General features: G+C 53.3%; 1 protein-coding gene across 1 annotated transcript in view; it reads left to right on the top strand.

The window, feature by feature from the left end:
• FXYD6 (FXYD domain containing ion transport regulator 6) overlaps positions 1 to 21,219 on the top strand; it is a 57,255-nt gene extending 36,036 nt beyond the window's left edge. The window contains exons 5-13 of the mRNA XM_050921511.1: positions 615 to 651; positions 1,584 to 1,633; positions 1,775 to 1,782; positions 3,470 to 3,543; positions 14,289 to 14,359; positions 17,215 to 17,253; positions 17,928 to 18,002; positions 20,057 to 20,093; positions 21,052 to 21,219. Coding sequence (XP_050777468.1) covers positions 615 to 651; positions 1,584 to 1,633; positions 1,775 to 1,782; positions 3,470 to 3,543; positions 14,289 to 14,359; positions 17,215 to 17,253; positions 17,928 to 18,002; positions 20,057 to 20,093; positions 21,052 to 21,151 — 491 coding nt within the window. The 3' untranslated portion in view covers positions 21,152 to 21,219. The remainder of the gene's footprint in view (positions 1 to 614; positions 652 to 1,583; positions 1,634 to 1,774; positions 1,783 to 3,469; positions 3,544 to 14,288; positions 14,360 to 17,214; positions 17,254 to 17,927; positions 18,003 to 20,056; positions 20,094 to 21,051) is intronic.
• The last annotated feature ends 248 nt before the right edge of the window (positions 21,220 to 21,467 follow it).

The following is a 21,467-nucleotide window of genomic DNA, read 5'->3' as shown; positions in this document are numbered from 1 at the left end:
AACTGGCTGCCCAGGGATGTACCCAGGATCTCAGGACTGCGCTCCAGTGCCTAGCCTATGCCACAGCCCGTGCTGCTGCAGCTACGTTGCTTCGTTACATCTCCCCGAGCTGGAGATAGCCCTGCTAGCTGCAGGGTAGATGGACCTTAGTGTAAATGGGTAAATCAGCACTCTTTGAGGGCCATGTTTCTGCTGAAGGGCACTTGTACCCCTCTCAAAGCTACATTCTTCCCCTACCCCCCGTTCCCCAGTGGGATGCTGCACACTCAGACTCTTCAAAGTTTATTCTGAGTACTATGTCAGACAGCACAGGCGGTGACTTTCTAACCTGTGGCATGGCTCTGTGTCCTTTCCCTCACATGCGGCGTCCCCCTGCCCTGTCGTTCATCGCTGCTGCGTGAGATGCCAGAAGGCTGCTGGGAATCCTGCAGGTCCATAGCGTCCCTGTAAACCCAGCACTGAGAACCATGGACCCACTGCCAGGGGACTCGGAAGCTCTGGGGTAGTGAAGGTCTTGGGGTAGCACCGCTGGTGCTTTGGGGGTGAATGGCTACAACCTATTCCAAAGGGAGGCTTTTCTCTTATACACTCACAATATTTTCTTACTCTTCCAGGCAGGAGGTGCAGATGCAGCTTCAACCAAAAGCCCAGGTATGCATGTGAGTGGTGGTTAGCCTCTTTCTGCCTGGACTTGCCTTTAGACTCCTGACCCATAAATAAATCCATAGACTCATAGCAGCTGGGAGAACGTTCCCGCTAAATGAGGATTCCCGCTCTGTGCTGCTTCCAGAGCCAAAGAACAGAGCGTTCCACAAGGCTCCTTGAGTAGCAAGGGCAGGATGTCTGCTTGGGGAGATTACCCAAGTGGGGGCATAGCTGTCTGGGTGCACTCTCCAAGGGCCAGGACTCAGGATATTAGCCAGTCAGGAGAGTACTAGTGCAGTCACCAGCTTCGTCTACCTGGGGGACACTTTCCTTGCATGTTCGGATTGCTGTTCTCCAAGGGAACCTGCCAATTCAGTGGCGGTTGTAGGCCCCTGTGATAGCACATCCAGGAGCCTGGCACGCAGGCCCCTGGCCCCACCAGCCATCGCATTGCAGGGTGGTGCAGTGGTGTGCCGGGGGCTCGATGGGAGCCTGCTTTATTTCGTAAAGCCCAGAGAGGCTGGTGCAGACTTAGGCTAACCAACCAAGCAAGCCAGCCACTGTACAACGGACCCTCTTCTCCTCACACCTCCCTCCAACAATCTCCTCCCCAGTGATCTGAGAGCTCACAGCCGCCCCGACCGCTGCTCTGTAGCCCCCATATCTGTGTTGCTGTGGCTCCCACCCATGCCAGCTCCCAGCCTGGGCTGAGTGGATTTGCTCTTGGTTTGGGGGTTATGGACGAGAGTCCATGTTTCTTCACTGGGGTGCGTTTGGGTCATAAGACTGAAGGCCTAATCTGAACAGGCCCTGAGCATGTACAGCCCACCTGGTCTCTGTGCTCAGCCCCTCCCAGCATCAGGCACTCAGCAGTGTCCAGGCGCCTGCTCCATGCGGTGGTGGCGCTCACAGGTCTCACTGTGCATCTCTTGTTGCAGAGCCCCTGGGGATGAGGAGGCTCAGGCAGAGAACTTGATTGCCTCAAACGGTAAGGACCTTGGTCCCTTGCTGCACACACGTTGTGTTGTATTGAAAGCTGGTCCCTGGCTGCTTGCCAGGCGTGGAGCTGGGCAGGTGGCTGAGGCCTCTTGGCTGGACTTCTAAAGACGTTTTGCTGTTTTCTTTGCAGCAACAGGGGCCCAAAAAGCAGAGAACTGAACTAGAGCCATCAGGTGAGCCACACCCAGCTTTTCGTATGTGCTGCTGCTCTGTGCCGGGCAGGGTGAATGGCAGCTGTGCATGGGGCTGAGCTCAGAGCCTCGCTAGATGTTACTATGGGGCAGGGATACTATGGGGCAGGGGGTGTGGTTTGTACAGAGCAGGGAGCACAGGACTTCAGCACAAATCATGGGGGGTTTACACGTTACTCGATTGTGCTGCAGTATTGGGTCCATTTTATTCCTGAGGCCTGTACTCAAACAAAGTCCCAGTGTGGTGCCTGTGAAAAAACCCAAGGGCCTGATTCTGATATCCCGTGTGTGTGTGTGAATCCACTGAAGGTGAGACTGAGGGGCGAGAGAGCTGAAGAGGGTCCGACGTGGCCCTCAGGATCTGGCCCTGGGACTGGGATGCAGGTGTCCTGTTTTCACTCGGATCCGGTCTGCGGCGGAAGGGGGAGGTGGAAGGGAGGTGCACAGGCAGCCTCCCAAAGGGCTGATTTGTGGCTGTGTGAACGATAAAGCCACGCATGTGCAATCTCTCCGGAGCGCAGCGGCACGTCGGATTGTCTGTGTAACCTGCTGTGGCTCTCCCTGCCTCTGCGCTGCCCGGGCCGGGCTGCCACTTTGCATTCCTCAAGCTGGAGCTCCCTGGTGTTTATGTCTCTGTCCCTTCCTGCCCTTCGTCCTGAACACCGTGCAAGCCGTAAGGCCATACAGGGTGGCTAGCTGGTGGGTTTCCCTCCTCTAGGAGCTCGACATTACTGATGCTCCCCCTACTTCATAATCCACCTTAGAGGCATTGGCTTTCTGGAGACTGTGTTCCCTGTACGCTCTGCATGTGGCTTGGTGGATCAGTTACGCTGCAGGCGGTGCTGTGCTACCAGGGAAAGGTGCTTGGTGCCTCTGGTAAAGTGGGTGCTTAGAATTAATGACTCCAGGAGCTGTGTTGTTAAGGTCTGTGGCCCTTCTGCAGGGGCTGTTTGTTTGGATGTTGGGTTCTAATTGGTTAATTTGGGATGGAACCTCGAATACCAGGATGGGTCTTGTGGGCTCTCTTAAGACATTACAAACCTTGCAAAACCAGGCACTTGACATACATTTCCTTGCTTCCACCTGTTGGTGTCCTGCTGCGCATGCTGCTTGTCGCTCCATCCATATTTCCTAGTGGTTCTGTGTAGAGCTGAGTGAATTTGCAAAGCACCATTTATTGGGTTCATTTCCCCTCTTTCTCTGCTCAGGGACTCCCCACTCCTAGGTGGAGTTTTCCTTGAATGTTTTTGTTGCAGGAATGTTTTTGTTGCAGTGATGTTTTCTTAAATCATGGGTAGATCGCGAACCCCAGTCTGAGCATGTTCACTATCCTGCTCTGTTGGGTAATGGGAATGGGTCGGGCCGGTCAATGCCATGGTGTCTGTTGTCGCATTGCATCAGTGCAGATGTGAAAATGTGGCACCAAAATACAGGATTTTTTAAAAAGAAAAATGTAAATTGGGTCCCAGAAGTATCTGCTGGAGTGAACAAGCATATGCTCCAGTGATTCTTTGCCGGATAAAGCAAGTGCAATCTGCAATGCTTGGCTTTTTCTTAGTGTCTCCTCTGCTTTCTTCCCTGCTGAGGGGTTGAGTACAGGGGCCAGACTGACTCAATGTCCTCCCTTCTCACAGATCAGAGACCTGAGGACAGACGCTTGGACCACCAATGCAAGCGACCTGCAAGAAAGCGAGAATGACAGCAACAGGTCCTCCTAAGGAGACGCAAAGCAGCTGTGTCTGTGTTACCCTTTGTACTTTAATACTGGTTCTCTATATAACAACCTAACTAAACTCCACGCGCGGTACTGTCTGCCTACAGTAATGTGTAATGTTAATGTATAACGACCATCGCCGTTAAGGCTAGCTGTTGACGATGTTGTATTAGTAAGTTTCTCTTCATTTTTCTAGTGCTGTTGAGTGGTGCGTGACTGAGAGAATGACAGGATGTGCTCCCCGTGGCACTTTGCTTGGCACCATATTGGGGGTGTGGTTCTTTGCCCTTTCTGTGGGGAGGGGGAGGTTTTTGGGTGGCTGCCTCTCAGACCTGGGAGCATGGATCATACGCCGCACTGCAAACTAAGGAAGGGATCGTTCACTGGACGAGCGGAGTCCTGCTCATCAGTGTTTGTAAAGCACTGTGTGCACTTCTGGTGCGATATAGATGGCTAATAACAATAGTGTTTATTGGATCTCTTTAATCTGAAAGCAAGAACGTGGTGGGGTGCATGGAGACAAGTCTGCTTCGTGCTCCGATCCTGGCACAGCACTCGGATTTTAGTCTCCCTGAACCTTGGAGATTTAAATGGTTGGCCAGCATGCGTCTGGCTCCACCCCCAAACATCAGCTGTTGGAGGCGCCCAGAGGGAGGAGCTTTTCCTGTGTGGCTCTTGCACTGGGTCTGGGAGGAGGGTGTTGTTTTCACATCTGGGCTGATTGTGTTTTATTCTCTTGGTAGGGCAGGAAATCTGTTAAAACAGGAGATGGGTGCAAACCAACCCTCGCACTCCAGACTCTCTGTGTTTGACAAGAGGAAGGCGGATCCGAATCTGAAGTCACATCCAGATTTCTAAGCTGGCCAAACCCAGTGCCCAGGCCCAGACCTCCTCTTGGGCTTTGGGGAATTTGAAATCTGAATCCTGGTTCCCAGCTCCGGATCTGCTGAACTGGGGACAGTGCAGCACCTGTGGCTCTAGTGAGAAACCCACGGCCAGTGGCACCAGTTCAGCCAGAGCTTAGCTAAAGGCCTCGTCCCAGTTGTGGCAGCCAGCCCCTACAGCCCATGTTTGTGCTGTGGATGGCTGGTGTGAGCAACACAAACGTTGCACGCTCAAAGCATTGCAAGAAGCAGGTTCTTGTGATACAAGTTTTTTTTAGTTTAGATGGGGCTTTGGGGATCACTTCAGTTTTGTTTTGGTGAAATTGAATCTGCAGGTAAAATCCAACACAGTATGGCTGGAAGAGACCCATGGGGAGCAGACTGCAGTTGCGTTTTGCAGTATCAGTCATAACCATCATGCGCCCCTGGAGCAGGGCCCCAAGGGCTCTTGCTGGTGAGGAGAAAGCAGAAAAGCCAATTGCTTTTATTTCTCAGACCGCACCTCCATGCCGGTTTAAACCCAGGAGAGCTCCCTTTGCAGCATGTGGCTTGTCGCTGCAGCACCCTCCTCTCTGAGCTCCCGACTAAAATCGCCTCCCCCCGCCCCGGAGATGTTGTTTTCAATGTGATCTAGTGCTTTGGTGGAAGAGTCAGTCTGTGAAATGCCCCGGTACAGTGACGCTGTGCAGGGAGTAATCCTGCTTCCCTCCTCCATTCTGTGTGACGAGATTAGACCGTCTCTGAGGACTAAACAGGTCCTGTCTCAGAAATTGTCTCTGTTAAAGGGCCAGTTCTTATTTGTCTAAGCCAGCAAAGGGATCCAGGGAGCACTGCAGGAGACTAAACACAGCAGTACTTGACCGTGAGTGGCACATCTCGGTTAATTCCTTTGCAGTTCCCTGTAGTGGGCTACAGGGGGTCGAGTCCTTGGCATTAATGTCACGTGTAATTCCAGAGTGTCAGTATCCACTTGCTGTACAACACCCTCCTCTGCTTCTGCTGGGAAAATAGAGCCCTGACTGGTGCTGGGTGACCCTCCGGGGCTCGGAGGGCAGCTCGGATAGGATGGAGGCTGCCCCCATGCAGGTGGGCGATGCACCATTTATTTCCTATGCTAAAGTCAAGTGTAACTAGGAGTTAAGTGTTGGCTGCCTCTGTGCTGGCCCGGGACACGAGGTGAATTTTCCCCCAGAAACTTCCCAAAGTCTGGTCACTTACCCAAACCTCTGAGCACCCAGGAGCACCAGGAGCATGGCCCAGGTCTGCAGTCTTTCCTGGTAACTTATGCATTACAAGGGGCAAACTCGTGCGGTCATGTTACCTCGTAAGATTCCCAGTATTTACCAGGCAGATGCACAAACCCAATGTGAGATAAAACAAGGGGAAAGAAAAAAAATTACATTCAAGGGGGATGAAGCTTTCAGAACGTCTGCGTAGGTCCAGATCTGTTCCAGGGAGATTTGGGGAGAGAAGGTGCCATTTGATCCATCCCAGTTCTTCTGCCCTGGGCTTCAGGATGAGTGGGTAGGTGAGCAGAAGGAAGGTTTGTTTGGGATCCGTGAATTCAGGACACAATATTTAGTTTTCCTCCAGTGGTGTGTGAGATGGGAAGCACCTCCTGTCCTGCAGTGTGAGGCAGAGTGAGTGTGTGTTGTGTTCCTCAGACCCTTATCTTTGTCCAACCTGTAGCAGGCAGTGTAATATGTTCTTTTTTTCTTGGTGGCATTCTACTGATTCAAACAAGCAAAACCCCTCCCAGTCTGCCCCCTGAGTGTTAGCTGTACGTACACCATGAGTTCTATGTTCAGAGTGACTTCAGTGTCTGTAGTGTGCAGTCAGTATAAAGAAAAACATTAAAAGTTGTATATGTAGAAAATGGCAAAATCTTGAATGTTGTAAAATAAAACCAACTGTTGTGTTTTCATTTTAAATCAGCAAACCTTGCTGCTGTGATAATGAACGGACTGTTGTATTCTGTGTTGTGATCCAGAATCTAAAGGGGAAAAAAAAAGGAATAAAATATCATTTCTATCTTAGTGATTCTCTAACTATTTTGTACCATAATGCAGGGATGTCTAAGGGGTTCCTGAATGGAAACACAGGCCAGTGGTTAGCAGACCCAGCTGGTAAGGGGTTTGGGGCATGGGCTGTCGTCTTGTTCTGTTTGCGCAGTCCCTAGCGCAGTGGGGTGCTGGTCCATGACTGGGGCTCAGAGGTGTTATCGCAATACAAATAATAAATACTATTACACTTAACAATAATTCAAGTTCACAGCTACAGCTTCCCAGGATGCAGTGCAACCTTCCCCTGACCACGCAGCGTGGTGCATCATGGCAGATATAGACTGTCCAGAATAAGGGTATCGGGCACTTGAATTACCAGTCCCATGCATCAAAACACCAGAGCCATGAAAGACATTTACCCTTGGGCCTATTTTACTTTGATGAAATAGTGTCACCCTTCATCTAACCCAGAAACCCTGGTAAATTCCCTTGGCTCTCCCCTTAGCAGATTGGAACTACAAGGTCACCCATTGGGCAGGAAAGATCAAGCAGTGTTTCTGGAAAGTTTTGTTTTCACTTCAGCGTTTCCAAGACTTGTGCTTCGCTGCTCCAGCAGTCTTGAAAATACTGAAGAAAACAGCCTCCCAGGGGAGGGCCTTTTTTACGAAATGCAGATGCCACTTGGAAGTTTTCCTTTAATGCAAATAGCAATATTTGGAGACAGAGCCCGGCACGGAGCAAGCAAGGCTTGGGGACGGAGCCCAGCATGGCGTGAGCAAGGCTTGGGGACAGCTAAGTGCGGTGTAGCTAGCAGACACACCGCTTGGGAGCAGGTGGATTCCAGGTGGTGAGTTACTGTGTTTGCTCCTGCTGTGGATCTCCCAGGGGTCATGGCTCGCTGGCGAAGGCCACCCGGCAGCAAATCTTTCCAATTAACACCACATTGCGTGCTGGCTGGGCGTGCATTGAATTCTTGCTGGACCAAAGCATAATTGAAACTAATTTCATCCTGCAGTTGGGCTGCAAGGTTGGATGTGCAGCTTCACCTGCTGGGTATGTCTGAGTTTGGTCAAGATCTCCTCACACTCACGAGTTGGGTGAAAAAAGTGAGCTGCACCTGATCTGGAGTGGCAAAGGCGACACTGCCTATGCTCTTAGCACAGGCACAGCTAAATGCCGGGCCGTGGAAAGGTTCTAGGGCATGTTCATGGGCCTCAGCACCTCTTGCATAAAGCTGCGGACTCTCTGAAAGGCAGCAGGCAATGACAGCCTTTCAGCCAGCGGGCTCCCCCGGACCTGAGACTAGGGGGACCCACAATTCCCAGTGGGGAGAGAGGATGGTCTCTTAGCACCAGGCAGCTGCTGTTCTGCTCACAATGTAGTTCTGAAGGCTGCACCGTTCAGTTCAGTATGACAGCTGCAGCCTGGAGATGCTTGCACCTTTTGTACGGGCAAAGGCTGCTTGTGCCCGTCTGTGGTTAGACCACAGGACTGGGAGTCAGGACTCCTGGGTTCTATTCCCAAGTCTGCTGTGCGGCACTGGGCGAATCACATCAATTCCCTGCACTACTTTTGTGAAGTGCTTTGGGACCCGCCGATGAGCACAGTACCAAAAAGGCCCGTTAGGTTTATTCTCCACGTGGCAGAGCTGCGTAGCTCTGCAGCAGGGAGAGTGGCTGGGGAAACACAGTGCATTCGCCACCTCTCTCCCTTCAGCTGATCTTCACTCAGTGCAACAGGAGCAGGCTTTCCAGGGGCCTCAGATCACCTGCAGTGTGCGCGGGGTTCTGCTGTATGGCGCTCTCCTTCCTTCACTGGCCTGATCTGCAGGGGGATCAAAGGGACACTCATGCTGTTGGCCTGGCCTCCAGGACAGGGCACTCCCAGGCCCATCTCAACAGGCTAGCGGCTTGATCCGCAGCACAGGACCACTTCCTGCCTGTCGGGGGCAGGATTAGACTAGCCCAGAAGCGGTTACTCCTGCACCAGTGATAATACAGGAAAGCGGGGGGGGGGTGTGAAAAAGCAACACCCGCTCAAAAGATTTAGAACGAAAAGGCAAATGAGAACAGAGAGGAAAGCTGGGTTTCCCCAAAGTTCCTGGTGAATGTTGGAGCCAGTTAAAGGGTGAATGTGACGATGGAGAGACTGAAAAGCCGCGTCTCGTCCTGTGGCTCTCCAGTGCAGCGTGCAAGGCTGGACACGAGCCAAGGCGGGCAGTGCAGAAACCCAGGAATGGCTTGGTCTGACCTTGGTGAATTCCAGTGGACAATGGTCCTGTTCTGCCTCCAAGTGCCTCAACTTTTAGCCAGCTCCTCTGTCAAGAAATAGGTAAACCCCCAAAGCCTCAGGCACTATCCTGGCTGTGAGTGGAGGAGTGACTGGGAGAGAAAGACAAAAGTACCAGGCTCTGCCGTGCAAAGCCAGATATGCTCACTGAGTGACTGCCTGCAGAGGGAGCGAAGAAAGGCCCCAGGACATGGCCAGGCTGTTTAACAATCTGCATGAACCCACGGCCAGATGGAAGCGATGGAGGAAAAGGTCCCTTCACCCCCTCGCCATGTACCAGCGAAGTGTCTATTGCCCCAGCTTACTGGGAGCAGAGCTCCACCAGAGTCACCCCTTTGTGCCCTGGAGGTCAGTGGAAAGCTGTGGGGGAACTGATGTAGCCCTGTGGATCACCCTGTAAGTACTGGCTAATGAAGGGAATATTTGTCTGTCTGCTTTTTGGGGCACAGGCCGAGATCACCATTAACCAACCATTTGAACCCCAATCCTACATGGGGCAGGCAGCCAACGGAGCATGCATGGAATTGGGCGTGATGCCCCTGCCAAGACATCCCCAAGCATTGAGTGACGGTGTGCGGCTAGCTCTGGAGTAGCTGTGCGCGCTTTCAGCTGGCTGGTAGGTCCTGCAGTCTGTGGGCTAGGGCAGCTATGGGGCCTGATCATGCTGCAAGGAAACCAGGGGTGTGCTGTTTACTCCAGGGGTCTCTGGGCCCCAGGGGATCCTGAACTTAGCCATCAGCTTCAGGCAGGGCAGCACTGCTGAGCTTGTGAAGGGAGCTTACAAGGAAGCGTCAGGGTTGGGAATGGTTGGGCTGCAAGAAGCCTGAAGAAGAGCCAGAGGGTTTGCTGGCTCCTGGCCCTGATCTGCCTTAATCTGCCTTTGCACTGTCTCCGCTGCATGCACCCTCTGGCTGCCGCTTCGCCCACGCTGGGGAGCTTTGGAAGATTTCATGTTCCCTTTTCATTCCCTTTCAACTTTCTTAGGCTATGTCTGCTCTGCCCTTTCATCAGTAAAACTTTTGCCGGTTGGGGTGTGAAAAAACACCCCAGATCAACAGAAGTTTTACTGATGAAAAGCACCATTGTGGACAGTGCACAAAGCTACTGCCCCTCGTTGGGCTGGTTTTGTTTTGTTGGCAGGAGAGAGCATGGTTGTAGAGGCACATCTATACCTCTGTAAGGTGTGCAGTGTAGACACAGCTTTAGTTATGAGGAGGAAGGCTGTGCCCTTTCTGAGACGAGCTCAAGCTGCAAAATTGGAGTGTGTGTGTGTGTGTGTGTGTGAGAGACTGAGACTGAGTGACTGACTGACTCCGAGCCAGCTTTGTCCTAATGTCAGCCAGGGAGACAGGGTGTCTCTCCTTCAAGCTTGTAGCAGAAGAAACTATGGGAAGCTGCCCCTGCTGCTCAGCTGTGTTTTAGTGCCCATTTGCTGCAGCCATGTGAGTGGCCAGTGCAAACAGCAAACGGTGCCTGTGCTCAACTGGTGAGGTAGCGGGGGGACAGCCGGGCTTTGTTAGAGCTGACTGTCTCCTGTCTAACGACAGGCAATAAAATCAGTTTTGTGCGAGGAGGAAGGAAGCTTTCCAAGTCACCTTTCAATGGCCCCATTTTCTGCAGCAACTTTAGCAATACTCAGAGACTTTCAGGAGTGGGGGGGAGGGGGCGCAAGCCAGCCACTTTGCACCATTGAAGCTGTGCAGTAAGAACTGGGATTTGTTCAGTACATCTCAGTTTCCTCTTCTTCTTTTCGAAAAACTGTAATCTCAGATCTGTCACAGAGTTCAACAGGCTGCAAAGTCAGAAAGTAAGTGTGTGTGTGTGTGTGTGTGTGTGTGTGCGCGTGTGTGTGCGCGCGTGCTGTGCAGGGATGAGAGGAGCAGGGAAGGAGGGGGAGGTCTAGGCCAGAGGAGAGATGTGGTTTGAAATGAGAGTTGAAAACAGAGGGAGTGTGGCATGTGGCAGTGAGAACAGGGAGGCTGTGTCACAGGGGCTGCTGCAGAGGGGGAGATTCTTGCACCGAGAGTGTTAGTGAACTGGGTCAGAGGGGGTGGAAGCTACAGGGACAGTCACGGGCTTAGGCTGGAGCAATACAAGGCAGCACGTTAGCACCTGTGAGTGTTTGTCCCCAAGTGACAGCCCCTCCCACCCGTTATATTGGGGATCCACCAGTGCAGAGGCCCAGAGCCCACTCAAGCCTGTTCCTCAGTGAACGGAGCTGTGTTGAAGTGGAGCAGATGGTAAGTGCTTGGCATGATGTGGAGCAGAACCTCACTTAGCCACCCACCTCCTCATGCACCGGCAAAAGCTGGCAGCCACCCAGCAGGGCTGGTGCTGGAGGGAGCTCTCTCATTCCTGGGGCTGTAGGACGCTCCAAGACATGCCAAGCACTAGCTGTGATGCGTCTCAAAGCACACAGGGCTGTGAGCTTCCTTGTTGTTACCTGCCACCAGCGCCAGGGAATCTTGCTGGGTGTTAATTCCCTAACACAGCCAGCCTGTCAAGCACTCACACTCTCCTCTGGGCTCCACCTGTCCTGTCTGTGCCTGGGAGGTTGATGATAGATGCACTCCAGGTCCCTTGTACCTTCAAAGTGTCCCCTGGTAGTATCCAGCTCCTACTCGCTGGATAACCACAGACATCCCAGGTGCTGCGTTCCCCAAGGAACAGTGTCTCGTCATTTACCAGTTTCACCTTAGCCAGCAGCTCCTTATCACATACTGCACCTGAGATCCAGTCCAAAACATCACACACACTCTAAAGCTTAAATGGCACGAACAAGGACTCCTCTGCTCTGAGGAAGCACATCTCACCTAAATGTCCCTCCAGTGCTTTCAGCCAAGCCAGGCTGTGATCTCCTGTTGCATGAATCCAATTCTCTGTCCATTTGCTTCCCAGGGGAAGGATGCCAGGGTGAATCTTTGTGCCCTTTAAAAATACCAAAACAAGCCTTTGGGTTCATGTCTGCCCCCTGATCTTCACTTCTTCCTTCTCAAGCCTCCACCAGCTCTTCATTAGCATTTGATTTTGTATGTTAATAGACCCCTATTGTATGACAAACAATACACAATGATCTGCCCTGGAGATCAGTGTCCCGTACCCGCCTAGTTTGTCTCCAGATGTGTGCCCTGTTTTTCACTGCAGCCCTAGAGAACGTGCTGTTGCTGTTCAGTATATAACTGTATCTCTGTACGGGCATCTCACGATGGTTGTAATGATTACTGTGACACAGGCTTTTGCTAGACACATTACAGGATGTTCTTGGGGTGAAGCCAGGAGATCCCTGCACCCCGTTGTACCCCAGTGTGCTCTGCAAGTTGGCATTCCAGAGGTTCTTGGGTCACGCTGGTTTAGTTAAAGCTAACCTGCACCGGTCCAACTCCTGCAGCATCATTCTTGGAGGTCAAGGGGTGTGGTTTGTTCACTAATGCACAATTTTCAGTCATTCCCCCTAGGTTTCCTTTATTGGGACAAATGGGGTCTGCTGCACAGTGTGCACAGCCAGGGACTGATGCAAGCCACAAGAGGATTCAGATTTCCGGTACCCCAATATTTGGGCTTGATTTGAGGCTATCTTCAATCAATGATGCTTAGACCCAAATTCCAGGGGTCATACCTTGGTCTGCTTTAAAGAGAGAAACAATAGACCTGGTGTCAGTAAATAGCCTGTAACCCTGGCACTCACCTGGCGTAAATCCCCAGACAGACAGACAAAGACATGCTGTCCTCCCAGCCCCTCATTACAACTCTTGCTTATGAAAAGCACGAAGGAGAAGCCATTTTATAACCAGGACAAACATTCTGAAATGCGCCACAGCAGTTCCTCAGGGCCAGGATTTTAATGTGAGACCTTGGTATCACTGAGGCTGTAATTAGAGCTGATTAGCTTCTCCTAGCCAGCCTAGGGTGGTGTTTGTCGGGCTATTCAGCTAGCTAGCTAGGTTCTTACATTGCTGCTCAGCACTGTGGTGTCAGTGTGTGTTCCCTGTGGGCTCTGGGAATCTGGTGCAGAGAGCTCCCCGGGGTAGGTTTCTGAGTGGTAGCCGTGTTAGTCTGTAACAGCAAAAAGAACAAGGAGTCCTTGTGGCACCTTAGAGACTAACAAATTTATTTGGGCTTAAGCTTTTGTGGTCTAAAACCCACTTAATCGGATGTATGGAGTGAAAATTTTAGCCAACGAAAGCTTATGCCCAAATAAATGTTAGTCTCTAAGGTGCCACAAGGACTCCTCGTTGTTTTCCCGTGGGGCAGGTTCCACTCTGTAAGCACCATAACAGTAATCGGCTGGGATGCGTGACTTGCTGGTCACTGATTGCCAGAACAAAACAAACTGCACTTAACAGACGGCTCAGCATTTAGCCTCTGGCTGCTGGGGAGTGGGGGAGGTTTACAGACGTGGGGGGGAGAGGAGTCAGCACAAAGCGATTTGCGTATGCAGACAGCATTGGCAAAACCAATGGCATGGACTGAACTGCCTGCCATGCTGCCCTGGGTGCAGGACGCTGCCTTTGCTGAGATGTGTGTTGATTACAGAAGAACCTCAGAGTTACAATGTCCTGGGAATGGAGGTTGTTCACAACTCAGCAAAACGTTATGGTGGTTCTTTCAAAAGTTTGCAGCTGAACATTGACTTCATACAGCTTTGAAACTTATTATGCAGAAGAAAAATGCTGCTTTCCCTTTATTTTTTTAGTAGTGTATGTTTAACACAGCACTGTACTGTATTTGCTTCTCTTTTTTTGTTGTTGGTCTCTGCTGCTGCCTGACTGTGCACCTCCGGTTCCAAATGAGGTGTGTGGCTAATTGGTCAGTTTGTAACTTTCTGGTGCTCACAACTCTGAGCTTCTACTGTATCCTCTCCTCCGAAGGACTGGGACTGGGGCAGGCTGCTCCATCAGCAGCTCAGACGCTGGGCCTGCGGGAGGGCCAAGCAATGCTGAGCTCTGGTCTGGCCTTAGTGGGACTCCTCTCTCCCTGCCAAGCTGCCAGAGTGGTGGTGGGGTAGGATTCCCCTTCCCCTCCTATGTTGTTAGCCAGTAGCCAGCCAAGAGACATGATCAAGGGATCAGAGCCAAGGGCCGGAGCTAGGAAATGCCACAGCTCTGCCTCTGACTTATTGGGTGACCTTGGCCAAGTCCTTCCCTCTGCTTCAGCTTCCCACTACAACATGGGGATAATGACAGGACCCAGCAGGCAGAGCTTGTGGGGGCTGGGTAGGAAGGTTGCCAAGCACAGGGAGAATGAAAAGTGCCCTAATTGCTTATTAGCCCTTCCCCTCTCCCTGCTGGGGCTGTCAGAGCTGAGATGCCCCTCGCTGAACTCCATGACACTCCCATTGACCTTTCCAACAGGCTGAGGTTGCATCTGGCTCAGCCCCTGCTCTCCATGTGAACTGGAGAGAGCTGGTTGCAGGGGCTTGCTCGTTCCTTTGCCCCTCAAGGAGTCGGATGTTTCCCAAACCTGGGTCTGGGCCATGTTCCTCACCTTGTGACTGGGATAAACATTACCCTGAGGCTGTTAATGTTTAATGACGTTTGTCCCACGCCCACCCACCCCCAATAATGTGCTTTCCCGGTGGTGCACACGCCCAGACCAGGGCACCCGCTGCACGGCTCGCTGCGAAGATGGCTGACGGTAAGGGTCTCTCTGCTCTTCAGCTCCCAGGGGCAAACGCGCTCCTGTCGGAGGCAGGCTGTGTCTGCCAGGCTGTACCTGGGAGCACGGGGAGCGCACTGCCATTCATTCACCCTCTCTGCAACCGGAGTTGCGGCTTTGCTGGCAGGCGTGGCAGGCAGATAGCGCTCTGTGCTTAGGCAGACAGATGGGAATGCTCCTTTAGCAGGAAAGCGTTCCCAGTGCTCTTAGATGTGGGGGCCTAAGCCCCGGTTAGACATCCAAATCAGCAGAGTGGTTTGATTGTCAAAGGTGCTGGGCCCAGGCTGCTCCTGCCCCACTGGCTTGAGGCTGCTCTCCGGGTGGAGCCTTCACAGGGGCTCAGGAGCCAGCCATTAGGCTCTCAGGTGTGAAGATCTTGGCTGATGCTTTTAGATGCCTTATCCTAGTGCTTGGAGTGATCTCATCCTCTCACATGGAAAGAGAGCCCTGCCCCGAGGCTGAGCTGGGGAAACCCTCTAACGGATTCAGGAGAGATGCCCAAATAATCCCAAGAGTTTTGCCCTCGGCAGGGGGAGCAGTAGTTATAAGAAGGGTCAGTTTTGCTAGAGGGATTTTCCCTCCCTAGTTGTTCTCACCATAGGATGCTGTGGCAAGGTAAGGGGAGCTCGAGCAGGGAAGGGCGGCACGAGGACAGAATGAGTGGGTCAGCGCAGTGGTATCATGGTTGACCCAGCTGAGCAGAAGGCAGTAATTACAGTCTGCGGCACTGTGCAGTCAGGAGGTCAGCTGAGCTCCGCCATTTCACCAAAGGGAGTGCGAATTGTCGTCCCGGTCAGATTGCAAGCAGGCACTGTGTGAAACCTGGGTGTCGGTGAGGTAACACCCACAAATGGCGGCTGATTTGTGCCAACACAGGTTCCTAGACACCGTGGAGCCATTCAGAGGGACACAGGCTAACCAGTAAATCTGCCCATGCTTAAAATGCAGATTTGAATCTGTGACACTTTTTTCCTTTTCCTTTTCATCTCTTTTTTTCTGTCTTACTCTGCCAATCCCCATGTGCCCTGTCCTGTTTGGAATGCAGTGATTAACAAGCCCCCACCCCCCCCGGCCCCACCTACACACAAGGCAGCACTGTAAAAGGCAAGGTGGTGGTAGGCAGATGAATAAGTGTCCGAGTTGTTGGCTGTTTTCTACCCAGTGCTCCACAGTCCCTCTGCGTGTGTGAGAAATAATTGAGTTGGAAAGGCTGGTTGGAAGGTGACTATTGAATGTGCCAGTGACTGATTGCAGCTGTGTAACTTTACTCTACGCAGGTTAACCTTTTCCTCCCCCTTCTGAACATGTTGCTTTAGACATGGGCGCGAGTGGGATTTGCCCAAAGTTTAAGGAGTGCTGGGATCCACCCAGGAAGTTTGATGCTGGAAACCAATTTTCCCCCCAAATCCCAGGGACCTGGAATCCAACCTGTCTCTAGCTGCTTCCCGTGATGGAAAATGGTCTGAAAAAAATAGCAGTTTGCTGAGGACTCTTTGGAAAGCCAATTATGCTCCCCAAGGAACCTGTAGCCTGTGAAATCAACCATGCCCTTACTCCACCCCCTCTCCATTGCCCTCAAGGTCTGTTCCATTCACAGAGCTCTCTCTGGGGACCAGGGACCCTGCTAGGTTTACGACTCCCCCAAGATGCTGCTCGTAATGCACATGGCACTGGGCTGTGAAGATGCCTGGCAAGTAGCAGCAGTTACAGTCTGTCCGTTCAGAGCAGGTTTTGATGATCTGTAACTATAGGCTTGCAGAGCTTTGGGGCAATACACGTGCCAGTAGCACTGTCGGGGAAGTGGAGCCCTCCCTAGGCTGGCTGTGAAATCCCAACATGGAAGACTCTCCAGAGGTCTTGCTCAGGATTGCCTGGCCCTGGTCATGAGTGCTGTGTGCCCTGATCGGAGTGCCCAAGCGTGCCGCTCTCAGCTGATCTCTAGGTATTTTTGTGGCCCTGGTGAAGGTACTATCAAGGGCCAGCAAGCAGTTATACACAGAGGGAAAGTTTGGCTTACACAGCATGATAATAGGTTAGGACTGAGGCCCTTTGGCAGAGCTATGGGAGGCCAGGACTGGGATAGCAGGCCCTGGGGCAGGTTGGACAGGAGCTGCATTGGCAGATCTGTTTGGGAGACCAAGGACTGGACTAGCAGGGAGGGCCTGTGCATCAGAGAGGAAGTGCATTGGCACAAATGTTCAGGAGAGAAAAGGCTGGAAGAATGGGGGGTTGGAGGGAAGAGAAAGGGCTGAAATAATGAGGGACCTGTGGGGGAAGGGGACTTCAGGGCTAAGCTGAAGGGTAGATTTCGAAACATGCTGATTGAAAATGAATCATACCCACATTGACCTGGGGCAAGTGGACAGAGGGAGGGGAGGTACACGGGACTCGCAGACTCTCTGGCACTTGGACGCAGTGAATTTGGGGCAGGTGTGTAATGGTAGCTGTGGAAGCCACTGGGAGCTGGTCTCATGGGCTAGGGTAGGATCTATCTCTGGCATTCCCAGTCTCCGCTGCCAGCAGCCCCACAAGATCCCACAGGGCTGCACTCAGTGTGTGGCCACTGCAGCCTGGGATCACCATGCTGGCTTGCCCCGAAGGTCTCTCCTTGGCTGCCAGGGGCAGGGAGGACGGATCAGCTGTTTCCCCAGCTCTCCCATGGAGCCCTGGGCACTGTTCAGAAGATGTGCCTTCTCCGAGGCAGCTAGGCTCAGAGTCTGGGGTGCGGGGAGCTGTTCCACAGCTGCTCCCTTGTGTTGTGGAGCTACGATACACCAGCAGCTCTGAGACCTCACCCCATTGGCTCCTCACTGACCTGCTCACTCTTTTTCCAGAGATCGTCCCAGAGCAGGTGCCTGACAAGTTCACCTATGGTAAGACTCTTCTCTGCACCGTCGCACAAGGCCCTGGCTAACCCGGCCTTTGGTCTGTAATTCTATGTCCAGTGGTCCGCCTGTGCTCCAAACACTGGAAGAGACAGCCCCTGCCCGGTGTCATTACCCTATCAATAGGACAGAGGGGGAGGGCTACTGGCCCTTGGGTGCTGGCAGGGAACTGAGGCAGATTCAGTGACTTGCCCCCGGTCACACAGGGAGCCTGAGATGGGCCAAGAATTGAGCCCAGATCTCGCCATGGCCCTTAGCCCCCCGGTCACCCTTCTGCCCTGTGGTTAGCCCCTGGATCTGTAGGCAGTACCAGCCCCTGTAGCCATCCCGTAGCCAGGGGCACAGCTCTGTGAGCCTGCAGGTGGCTGCGTGGGATGCCTTTGGTGGCCCGCATTCATGTCACACACGTGTCACAGAGGGGCCAAGCTGCGTGGCACCGGGAATCAGAAGCAAAGCCCTTCAAGGCGCTGTTCTCAGGCAGCAGCCCAAGCCCGGCTGCCGTTGGTGCTGGAGCTGTGGCGAAGGCATGGGCCGCCCCAGCGGTAGCTGATAACTCTTGGTCATCCAAGAGCTTCAGAGCTCGGTGAGATGCGACTCTCCGCTCCCCCAGCCCAGCTCCCTTTGCTCTGCCAGACTAACAGATGTCTCTCTCCCGTTCCGAGATTATGAGACCATTCGGAATGGGGGGCTGATATTCGCCGTGGTGGCTTTCGTGGTCGGACTCCTCATCATCCTCAGTAAGTCTCACTTCTGGGGGGCTGCAGCTCTGCCTCTCACCAGCCCAAAGGCTGGGGTCATGTGGGGGCTCTTCTCTGCTCCCCCCACTGTGCGCACATGGCTGCGCAGTTCAGGGGAAGGGAGGGGAGGGTGAATCTGTGCTTTGCGTGCGCACAAGCGAGTCCTGCCTCAGTGTGTCACAGCCTGGGGGCCGGAAGGGCCTGCTAACATGCCCCTGCTTTGTGGCAGGACGAGGTCCATTCTCCGTAAATCATCGCACGTCAGAGGGGCCTAGGCTTTTCCCTGCAGAACGGCAGCAACAGCACCGCTTAGAGCTTCAACTTTCCCTGAAATGTTTAACGTGGCCTCCCCCACCCTCGCTCCACCCTGGCCTTGGACATCAGTGAGAACAATGGCCTCTGTCTCGCATATCTCCTCTCTGCTTTGTTCTCGCTGCAGGACGCCCCACTGAGCTAGGGGCCAGAGACTGGATACATGGCTCAGAACTTAGATGCAGATTTGGGTGCATGTTAATCTTTAGTAGAAGCTAGTAGGAAAATTTCCATCAAGGCAAGATTCCAACCGAAAATGGGGGTGGGGTGAGGAGGAGATTGTGCAAATATTTGCAGAAGCAATTTTGCCTTTTCCTGCCAGCTTTAAGGTTCAGGGTGAAAAGGTCACCAATTAAAAATGGGAGCACCAGTATCTGACATTTCTAGAGGCAGAAACCAGGTTTTCCAAAGTGCTTCACTCCTGCAGACTCACTGGTGACCCAGCATGCTGGGCTGCTTTGCAAACCTAGCCATGTATAGCCAGGGGCCACTTTGCCCACTGCTGACACGCAGCCAGCTCTGGGAGGAAACACAATAGACATTTAACAGTTCACACCACTACAGGGAAGAAAGGGAGGGAGAAAACTGTATGCTCTTGAACCTGCAGGAGCAGTGTAGAGAGAGATGCAGAATGGAGCTACCTGGGTGGAGTTCGGCCAGAAGGACTGGGTCAGCATCCTGGCCTCTGAGCAAAGTGCCGTGGACCCTTGAATAACCTACACCATGCGTCTCACCCACTAGCCCCAAATGCTGCAAACTCTGCAGATGGGAATAACAGCATATTCCGGGTGGGTTCCAGACGCACGGCTGCTCTTTACAGCTGTGCTCAGGGCAGCTCGCAGCAGGCAGGCAGCCCGGGCTCTCTCCGCTGGTGTCCATGCCTGGCTGGGCCTTGTGGGGAACTTTGGCTGAACAGGGCGTTTGTTCAGAGAGCTCAAGGAGGCTGAAATGTCCCATTGGCACCCACAGGCCGGTGAGGGACAGCCCAGAGCACATTCCCAGAGTGCACCTCCCTCCTGGCTGGGCAGGGGCAGGCAGACCTGGTGGCTTGAAAATCAAAGCTAGGGGTCAGTCCAGAGCTGGGCACGGTTCTGACCCCACCAGGGGCAGCTGTAGACATTTCGCCACCCCAAGCATGGCAGCATGCCGCAGGGGGTGCTTTGCTGGTGGCCTGTCCTGCAGCTCCGGTGGACCTCTCGCAGGGCACGCCTGAGGGAGGCCCACCGGAGCCGCGGGACCAGCAGACACTCCGCAGGCATGCTGCCGAAGGCTACCTGCCTGCTGCCCACCTGGTGACCGGCAGAGCGCCCCCCCCGCAGCATGCCACCGCAAGCACACGCTTGGCGTGCTGGGGCCTGGAGCTGCCCCTGGACCCTACCCACCCCCAGTGCCCGAGGGCTGGCCGGCCCCACAGCTTCAGGGACCCCACACCAGACTCCGGTGTGCTTGCTGCACCAGGGCTGTGCTGAGAGTTCCCACCTCTGTGGGTGGGGTGGCCTTGGTCCCAATGTGATGGCTGCAGAGGCCACGCTGAGTTGAGGAGGCAGAGGCTGCAGGAGAAGGGCTCTTTGCCCCACAGACACAGCAGGATTATTGCATCAAAGAGAGAGGGGCAGCAGAAGGTGGGTGGAAGCCTGAGAGCAGTGAGGGGGCACCGAGGTGGGGCCAGGGAGCACCGAGGTGGGAGGACCAGCCCAGCCAAGGCGTAGGAGGCGTCAGACTCTCTTTTCCCTTGTTTGCAGGTCGGCGGTTCCGCTGTGGAGCAAAGAAGAGAAGAAGGTTGGTGTTGTTTTAAATCATCCAAGTCAGTCAGCCCATGTCTGCTCTTTAGTGGGAGTTTGTAGATGGTTCGAGGGCCGGAGACATTCACTTTCCCCTTCTCTGCTTTGGCTCGTGCTGATGCTACTTTCTCTCTCTTTTCCATCTGTTTCCTTAGACAAGGTGACGATGACGAGCTGTAGCTGCAGGTACGTGGAACGGAGGGAGAGCAGTGAGGAGTGGGAGGCAGCATAGATAGAGGGCTGTATGGTGTATCAGGCTATATGGCCATGATGCCTGATGCACTGCACCATTGGCAGGTGTCCATCCTGCTAGGAAAGGGTTAAGTGGGCTCTGCTGACTCCCTGGGGCAGGAGGCTCAGTATCCCACTGGAACATAATGGAAATGGGAGGCAGAGGATCTAGGGTGTGGACTGAGTAGGCTAGAGAGAGGAGTCCTAGGAGCTTCCCAGCCTGTGGAGAATGTCTAAGTCTGAGCTTTCTGCCTGTCTCTATTTTGTAGGTAACAAAGCCAAACCCCAGGGAAGGGCTGGGGCTGGGGCTGGACTCCACACGCTGCGTGGGCTGTATCTGTAGAGCAGTTTGGGAGAGGTACCTGTGCACAGTGCTGCTGTTTAAGTCCAAGGCCAGGACGTGGGGTGGGGGTAGAGGGGAAAGGATCCAGGTGGCACAAACGTTTTTGGGTCTGGTCCAATGTGAGGAAACAGTATTGACATCCACGCAATGCAGCGGCAATCTGAGACGAAAACTTCTCAGCCAATCCTAGGGCTCAACGGGCAGAGAATAGGATTGCCCGGTAGGTGTGGCCTATCCCCATTGGGGGTGTGTGTCTGCAGAGTGTGTTTGTGCAAGAGGAGTGCCGCATGCACCAGCGGAGGGCATAGCACTGAGCTGAGAACTAGTCTGCAGGTATCTCCTGCCCGTCTGATTTAACTCTGTTATTTCTTTCCAATTCCAGAACCACCTGGACTGTCTGGAAAGCAGCTTCCTGCCCACTGCTCTGTCTAGGAGGGGGGAATTGTCTTCAGGAGCCAAGCCCCTTGCACCGGAGACATTAACCTTCTTGGCCCTGCACCTCTATACACACCATTTGCATGGCTTTCCTTTGTAAAATCAGTTCAGTGCTTCTTTGCCTCAATAAAGTTCCTTCTGAGCGAGGGTTAAAGCTTGTACCCAGGTGGGTTTGAGTCAGCCAGTTTCTCTGCCCTGTACCAGTTTCTTTTTCTGTCCAGAAACATCAGACAATTCTGAACCCAAACCCAGCAGGTAAAATCCCTCCCCCTCCATCCTCATAAGCAAAAGGGGTTTGAGCTTTAACCTTCTAAGTGAAGGGCCAAAGTGCCCGAGCGGGAGGTATTCTGAGCTGGGTGCTCC

The sequence above is a fragment of the Gopherus flavomarginatus genome, chromosome 13, assembly GCF_025201925.1.
Source record: "Gopherus flavomarginatus isolate rGopFla2 chromosome 13, rGopFla2.mat.asm, whole genome shotgun sequence".
NCBI classification, from domain to species: Eukaryota; Metazoa; Chordata; order Testudines; family Testudinidae; genus Gopherus; species Gopherus flavomarginatus.
The sequence above is the reverse complement of the archived record's forward strand: the minus strand, read 5'-3'. Positions and strand labels throughout refer to the sequence as shown.